This window comes from Otolemur garnettii, unplaced genomic scaffold (assembly GCF_000181295.1).
Source record: "Otolemur garnettii isolate 467f Iridium unplaced genomic scaffold, OtoGar3 scaffold00100, whole genome shotgun sequence".
In the NCBI taxonomy this organism is placed as follows: domain Eukaryota; kingdom Metazoa; phylum Chordata; class Mammalia; order Primates; family Galagidae; genus Otolemur; species Otolemur garnettii.
The window spans coordinates 4679123-4687857 of record NW_003852495.1 but is presented as its reverse complement, the minus strand read 5'-3'; the positions used below and the strand labels follow the sequence as shown (position 1 = coordinate 4687857).

The window sequence follows — 8735 nt, the reverse complement described above, 5'->3', positions numbered from 1 at the left end:
TGTTGTTTGGCGGGTCCGGGCTGGGGATTCGAACCCGCCACCTTAGGTGTACGTGGCTGGCGCCTTAGCCGGTTGAGCTATAGGCGCCGAGCCAAGCCATAATTTTCAACATGGATAAACTGCTGAAAATTATCAGACAAAACCAACAAATTTTAAGTATAATTCCCTTTTCATAATTGTAAAACCTATAAAACATTTCTTCAAATGTTTCCATAACATTTAATTTCTTAAAATTAAGTAAAAGAAAAGATATTTAAAAATGAATCATAATGTTGAGATTTTTACAACTGTGTTATGGGAGTTCAAGTATTTCCTCTATTATTCTCTAGTACCAGAATGCTAGAAATACTTCACAAGTATACCCCAAAAGCATTTTCCAAGTTCTCTTCAGATATATAAATCCAGACTCTAATTTTAGACAAAAATAACTTTCAGATGTCTGGTTTATCATGTATCTACTATAGCAAGGGGGTCCAACCCATGGCCTCTGGGCCACAGGATGGTTTTATGAGGTTTATTATTATTATTTTTTTTTTGCTTATCTGTGGTGTCAGTTACCAGGAAAAGTACACACAGAACTTTTTCTCTTTTGTTAACCAGCTTTTGCTAGTGTTTGTTCTTTAACGTTGTGGCCCAAGACAACTCTTACTCTTCCCACATATAGCAGGCAAACAAACCAACAGACACTCCTGAACTACAACATGACAGGTAGTCATGGCTAACAAGAATTTTTAAAGGAAAGTAAAGTTTATTATACTAGCAGTCTAAGGATTGTAATACATAAACCAAATGAAACAAAGTGGTAGAGCTGAAGTATCTCCCTGCCCATAGTCTTTCTGGGTACTTTCAGGGCATCCCAACTTCTACAGAGTAATGAAAATCTTTGTTATTTTGGATGCTGACCTGCTTCTATAATATAAATTTGATGTTTACTTCCTCCCTAAGGTCTCAAATATTTGAAAAAGTAAGAAACAAACAACACTTTTCTCTACCTTTTTGATAGTAGTTACTTGTCCAAGGTAACCAGCAGTTCCACTCTCAATAAGAGGGACATCAGCTGCCAGACACATCCTATTAACATGGTTTCGGGCAGCTGGAAAAAAAATATTAGTTAGCAGGAGTTTTTGTAAAAAACAAAAACAACACATTAACTATCTTTAGTTAGGATGACATATACACGAACTATTTCTCACTGTTTTTATTTTATGTACAAGTTCCCCATGGCTATGGCAAAAGTAATAAAACAGTAAATCAGAGACATCACTTAGCAAAATCTCAAACACAAGGAATTTATATATCACAAATTTACTCCAGAAAAAGGACCCCTAGAAACAATTTTTAAACCCTTAATAAAGTTCCACCATTTTTTCTTTTATGTGTTCCTTAACTCATCAGTATCACCCACACACATCATAGGTAGTCAAACTCTTTAGAGCTTTTTAACTCATGTTTATTTACACTTTTTGATAAAACAATAAAATTTGATAGCTAAATTCCTACCTGGAACAAATCAGTTCTAGATAAAACTATGATCAGTTGACAAGCTTTAAAATTGAGCGTACTTCCTTTAGGTGTTTTAAGTTCTAACTTACAAGGAAATATTTTAATAAATTTGTAAGCTTTAATTTGAGAGGAAATACTGAGAAATTAAAGTATTAAAATCATCTCACCTCTGTTATCTAAAGCATTCATAACCAATATAAACTGTCGAAAAAATTCCACATTATAGTCAGGGCTACAAGGCAAAACAAAAAAAGGTCACCAAAACAACTAGCCTTATTTTATGTGATCTGTATAGTATGTACAGTCCTGAAAAAACATATTAGTAAACACAAAAAAATAACTGATATTAGGAGTATATGCCATCTAGACAAAAAGGTTTGACTTTTTCCAAATACAAGCCAATTTTAAATTATTTTCCCCAAATTCTTATCCTTTCTGGCTAGCTACCTAGGGCACAAGAACAGGATCTCAATCTGGCAAAAACATGGCATGACTTCACTGTCCCACCAGGCCCTCTCCAGGCAGCAAGTGCTGGGAACATATAAAGAACACATTCCCAGGATCTGTCTGGCCTCTGGCTTCACCTCACATGGTCAGGATCAGGGAGAGTTCAGGCCCCTAGGGTCTCTGCTTTTAACAGCACTGGGAAAGCAACACAGGATAAGGAATTACAGGGCTGTATCAGCAGGTTTATAGAGCAAACATCCAGATTAGAAAATAAGCTGGAGATACAAATGCTCTGAGGAACTATAAAACTTTCCCCAATTCTAATACCTCAAACGAGGACTACTTTATTTTGAGACCGAGTCTCAAGCTGTCACCCTGGGTAGAGTGCCAAGGCGTCATAGCTCACAGCAACCTCCAACTCTTGGGCTCAAGCAATCCTCTTGCCTCAGTTTTCCTATTTTTAGTAGAGATGGGGGTGTTGCTTTTGCTCAGGCTGGTCTCAAACTCCTAATCTAAAGCAATCCACCTGCCTCGCCCAATCCCAGAGTGCTAGGATTATAGTTGTGAGCCACCACACTTGGCCACGAGGACTACTTTGAATGCCATTTTCTTGTGAACTACACAATAACTGTACATAAAGGATAATTTAGGTCCAGAATTCCTTTGCTCCCGCACCTCCAAAATTATACATTTATTCTGTTTATCTTTACTGAGATAAGTGAATTTATGTAGTCTCAACTACTGCCCTATCACAATTCTAAGTATCATTTTACAGAAGTCAGAGTCCGAATAACAGATCATTTTGGAGAGGGAACTTTACAAGTAAATGCCGAAATCAACCAGAATGAAAGAGGCATACATATTTAGGAACGTCTGATTCATCATATGTAAGGATATTTCATACTTTATCACGTATCTAAATCATTCAAAGTATATACTGGTAAAAAGAATGCCACTTTATGGGCACAAATTACAACATTTTTATTCTAGAAAATTCCTTTAAAAAACGAGGCCAGGTGCAGTGGTTCACACCTGTAATCCCAGAATTTTGGGAGGCCAAGGCAGGATTGCTAGAGGGTAGGAGTTCAAGACCAGCCTGGGCAAGAGACTCGTCTACCAAAAAAACAGAAAAATCAGCCAGGTGTGGCAGTAGATGCCTATAGTCCCAGCTACTGGATAGGTGAAACAGGAGGACTGCTTGAGTTTGAGGTTGCAATGAGCTATGACGACACCACTGCACTCTATTTTGAGGGACAGAGTAAGATTCTTTTAGAAAAAATAAAAAAGGCAAATGACTATAAGCTCATATCTGGCTAAAAAACACCTCACACTTTTAACGTTTAATTAAAAATTCACAGCAAACCCAACTTTGCAACGTAACAATTAGAGCATACTTCATGACGCTGTCATGGTAGGCAATGATATTAGCTTTCGGGTAAAACTGCAGTACACTTTCTTTGGCAACCTGGAAAAACAAACAACACTAAATTACTACAATATTACTGTTCCTGTTTGAAATCAGCTTCTGGCAGAAATAATGCTATTATTTACCCACTTACATAGTACCTTTTTTATCTTAAACACTAAAGTAATACCAGAATGTGACATAATTCCATTAGGATTAAGCTACATACACATATTTAGAGACCACCCCCATCCCATGTAATGCACTTTTACTGAATGGCAAGCATCAAGAAATCCATAAAATGCAATAACCAAATGTCACTTAAGAAATATTTACTGAGCATCTTCTGTGCACCAGGACCTATGTAATGCACAAAAGACATTCATCAATTGACTGTCCAAGTGACAAGTGTAACTACAAACTATGACAAACACCACACAGGAAAAGATAAGGACACATGATTTAGTCTAAAAGGTTTAGGAAAGTTATCTGTAGAGAAAACCAAAATATGAAAAATGAAAAAGGAGAAACAAGAGGAAGTTTGCCAAAGAGTTGGGAGAAGTAAAGGAAAGAGATGTTTTAAGACCCTGAATCAGGAAGGAACATTTAAAAAACTGAGCAAGGTGCGAATGGCTAGAGCCCCAGGAGAGAATACTTCTTCTCAGACCAAAAATGGAAGGTCTCTAGTCTAAGATTTTCATGTGGTTTGTCTTTTTACTCTTCATAATCCCTCAAATAAAGAGACCGCTTTCATGCATTTTCTTCCTCTACCTGAAAGGCAGCACTATTATAATCTGGTATCATAAATAGAAGATCCATCAAAGGATAATAGAAATAGTAAGAAAAATATAGTTAGTTACCTGTGCCTTTGACCTTCCAACATGTTTCTTTTGAAACAAAAACTGCCTGTTGAGGTTGCTGACATCAATAGTATCCAGATCAATCTACAAATGCATAAACCTCAGATAAATCACAAATACTTGGATATGTCTGAGCAATGTCACTACCTTCAGCATCTATAATCAGAACTTTTGCATTTGCTGCATTAGTGGAGAAAATGCTTTCCAAACCACTCATGCCAAAATTATTAAATTGATCAAAGTAATTTAATGCATACAAGAACCAAGATTTAATACTCTTCTCAAAAACTTTGAAAGGATGGCATTTTTGTTTTGTTTAATCATCCTGGCCAATGTTTTTTTTTTTTTTTTTATTAAATGATAGCTCTAAACATTAATGCAAACAGGGAATCCTGGCCAATGTTTAAAAAATAACTCAGATGGCATAAAATGTAAATTTATTGAAAATATGTGCTGAATGAAGTGAGCACTACTGAAAACATATTACTTTTATTTATTATTTTTTTCTTTTATTGTGTACATTAATGCACTTCTGGAGTACAGTGTGGTGTTTTCACAAACAATCCGAAACACTTCCATCAAACTGGTTAACATAGCCTTCATGTAATTTTCTTAGTTATTGTGTTAAAACGTTCATATTCTGCTCATAGAAAGATTCACTTGTACCCTTGTAAGATGAACCACAGAAATGAACCCTCAAATTCCCCTTCCTCCACCCATTCCCCCATCCCTCCCCCTTCCCTGTATCCTTAGGTTGTTATTAGGTTATAGCTTTCATATAAAAGGTATAAATGAGGTTCATAATAGGGGTGTGTACATTGGATTATTATTATTATTTGAGACAGAGCCTCAAGCTGTTGCCCTGGGTAGAGTGCCACAGCATCACAGCTCACAGCAACCTCAAACTCTTGAGTTTACAGGATTCTCTTGGCTCCGCCTCCTAAGTAGCTGGGACTACAGGCACCTGCGACAACCATGGGCTATTCTTTGGTTGCAGTCATGTTGTTGTTTGGCCAGCAGGCTGGATTTGAACCCACCAACTCAGGTGTATGTGGCTGGCGTCTTAGTTGCTTGAGCCACAGAGCCAATTTTCATTATTGCTTTTTTTTTTTTAGAGACAGAATCTCTTTTTGGTAAAGTGCTCTGGCAACATAGCTCACATCAACCTTAAACTCTTGGGCTCAAGTGATCCTCCCGCCTCAGTTTTCATTTTTAGTAGAGATGGGTTGTGCTTTAGGTGTGAGCCACTGCACCTGGCCTTAATTTCTCTATCTGATCACTTTCAAATCCAATGGATCATAAATTTTACAGTGCCCTGTTCTTTTTCTAAAATAATACATTACAAAACAAATTTCTGGTGGCTTTATCCACACATGATTTCATTTACATTTACAACCTAAGGACTGTGGAAAGAAACCATCACATAATCTTTTAAGGTGTCATGTCCTAAGTTGACTAACTGCTTACTTAAAATAAATATAAGGAGGGTAAATGGCCAATGAAAGCCATTTTCATTCCATTTCAATAAACTTACATAAACAGTAATCAAATGTCTAACTGTATGATAGCCTCATGGTTTTGGTTACAATTTGTGAAAATCATCAAAACCTTGGGAGGCTGAGGCAGGTGGATCACCTGAGCTCAGGAGTTCGAGACTAGCCTGAGTAAGAGAGAGACCCCATCTCTAAAAACTAGTCTGGCATTGTAGCAGGCGCCTGTAGTCCCAACTACTTGGGAGGCTGAGGCAGAAGGATCTCTTGAGCCCAGGAGTTGAGGTTGCTTTGAGCTATGACTCCACAGCACTCTACCCAGGGGGACAAAGTGAGACTCTGTCTCAAAGAAAAGAAAGAAAATCATCAAAACATGTAACTACCAAAATATTTTTTATGTGTAGTTTCTATGTTTACTAGAAAAATACCAAATAAAGGATACGCAGTTATTTTTTTCAGGTACTCAAATTCACTTCTATTACAAAATAGTTCTTTCAGACAAGTTATCCGTAGTTATAAGCTCAAACACAATCATATTTGGATTTGTGGCACAGAATTAGGTATGAAGACTGACAATAAAAGCCAAACTAAACGTATACATTTTTCTTCCCTCCCCCATCACGCATTAGTTCAGTCTGCCACCACTACTTTTTTTTATTCCACTTTTCTTTTTTTTTTTTTTTTTTGAGACAGAGCCTCAAGCTGTCCCCCTGGGTAGAGTGCCGTGGCATTACAGCTCACAGCAACCTCCAACTCCTGGGCTCAAGCGAGTCTCTTGCCTCCGCCTCCCAAGTAGCTGGGACCACAGGCGCCCGCCACAACGCCCGGCTATTTTTTTTTTGGTTGCAGCTGTCATTGTTGTTTGGCGGGTCTGGGCTGGGGATTCGAACCCGCCACCTTAGGTGTACGTGGCTGGCGCCTTAGCCGGTTGAGCTATAGGCGCTGAGCCTATTCCACTTTTCCATGACACCTTAAGACAGTCTAAACTCACATTCAAGTTCCAGGTTACACCTCCAATCTCTAAAAAGATTACACTAATAGAAATAGCTTGATTTAATATTATAGTGGCTTCTTGTCGTTATATACCAAGGTAAAAGTTAGCAACACCTTTAAAGAAATAAGCAAATGTACTACCTGTTGGGTTACAACGACAGTTACGCAGAATGTACCAACCGCAGAAGAGCGTGAGCCCCCAAGGAGCCCTGCCTTGCTTTGTGACCCAGGGTGTCACTAAATTAAACCCCAGTACACCTCATTTTCCTCATCTGTTAGAAATAAAACAGGATGAAGATAGCGTTTATACTCGTTAAAGTGAAGACTAAATGCATTGATGGGTGCGAACGGCTCGGGACGGTGCTGGACTCGGGGCAAGCGCCAGGATGTGTTTGCCGCCATCCTCTGCTCCTCGGGCCGTTACTGCTGAATTGAGGAGACCTCTATAAGAAGGCCACAACGTCCAGGAAGGATTTAGTCACCTTTTGCATCCCATTACAGTTAGGGAAGTTTTGAAGAAAAGAGATAAGGGCCCCTTCCACGCGCCACAAATTCGCGCCGTGTAAGATACCGGGGCCGCGGCCTCCTCTGCCGCCAGAACGGGCCCGGCGTACCGAGGCCCGCCCCGTCCCCGCCGAAAAGCCCCCTCTACGCGCACAGCCGCAACCACGGGCCTCTCGACCTGCCCTCGGCCCCCAGCTCCAGACCCCAGCGCAGGGCCCCGAGCCTCAGCCCCCGCAACACAGCCCGCCATTCAGCCTGCGCGCGCGCCTGCCCCTCACCAGATCGATGTTGGAGAAGCCGGTGAGCACCAGGTTCTTGAGGAGTTCGCAGCCGATTCCGCCTGCGCCCACCACCAACACCCGGCCTCCGGCCACTGCCTCAGCCAGCTCCCGGGGAAGCCCCCGCGACAGCGCCATGGCGGGACGACCACGAGCGCGGCGGAGGCGGGAGAAGTAAGCCCCGGCCGGAAACGGGTGGGGGAAGGGCGGTCCGGCTTCCGGTCTTGCGCACTGAGGGCGGCTGCGGCCCGGGGCGGGCGACCCCGGAAACCTGGTGGGTTAGGCGAGCAGGGGAAAGAGCCGACTGAGAGCAGTGGTGTTCTCACCCGGGAGCACGGGTCTGCCACCTGGCCGAAGAAGCCTCCGGTCGCCTTTTAGGTTGGGGGTTTGAACTTCCAGTCAAGACTTCCTTACAGGTTTGAAAACTTGCATTCCTTTATAAGCTCTTACAAATTAAATGGTGTCACCCAAACAAAAAAAATACAGTCCGAGGATGTTAACAGGCACTCACAAAGAAAACGAACACTATGATCCATAACCGTATTAAAATGCAAAACACGCAAAAATAGTATTAAGATTTATGTTGAGGCCGGGCGCGGTGGCTCAAGGCTGGAATCCTAGGATTCTGAGCCTAAGGCAGCAGGATCGCTTGAGCTCAGGAATTCAGACCAGCCTGAGCAAGAGCAAGACCCGTCTCTCCGCTAAAAATAGGAAAGAAAGAAAGGAGAGAGCGAAGGAAGGGACAGAGACAAGGAAAGAATGAAAGGGAGAAACAGAGGGAAGGAAAAATTAGCTGGAGACAGTGGTGCAAGCCTGAGTCCCAGCTATTTGGGAGGCTGAAGCAGGAGGATCACTAGACCCCAGAGTTTGAGGTTGCTGTGAGCTTTCATGACTCCACTGGGCTTTAGCCAGGTGAAAAAGGTGAGATTCTCAAGAAAAAAAAAAAAAACTAATTTTGATGCATATTTAAAAAAATATTTTGCAGCAATTACAAATTACGTTGTGGGAAAATGTTTACTGAGGGGGGAATACAATATATTGTTAAATGAAAAAGATACAAAACCATTCATACAATATGATTAAATTTTGTAAAAAATAAAACACCCAAATTTATTAAAAGACAGGAAAAACAGTTAATACTGTCAATGGAAAAGAAGTCATGGCTCGGCGCCTATAGCTCAACCGGCTAAGGCACCAGCCACATACACCTAAGGTGGCGGGTTTGAATCCCCAGCCTGGACCCGCCAAACAACAA

General features: G+C 40.9%; 1 protein-coding gene across 1 annotated transcript in view; it reads right to left on the bottom strand.

The window, feature by feature from the left end:
- Nucleotides 1–7688, bottom strand: part of UBA2 (ubiquitin like modifier activating enzyme 2) — a 39937-nt gene extending 32249 nt beyond the window's left edge. Inside the window, exons 1-5 of the mRNA XM_003796082.3 lie at nt 7481–7688; nt 4216–4299; nt 3345–3415; nt 1671–1735; nt 993–1093 (exon numbers count right to left, since the gene is read on the bottom strand). Coding sequence (XP_003796130.1) covers nt 993–1093; nt 1671–1735; nt 3345–3415; nt 4216–4299; nt 7481–7618 — 459 coding nt within the window. The 5' untranslated portion in view covers nt 7619–7688. The remainder of the gene's footprint in view (nt 1–992; nt 1094–1670; nt 1736–3344; nt 3416–4215; nt 4300–7480) is intronic.
- Between the last annotated feature and the right edge of the window lie 1047 nt (nt 7689–8735).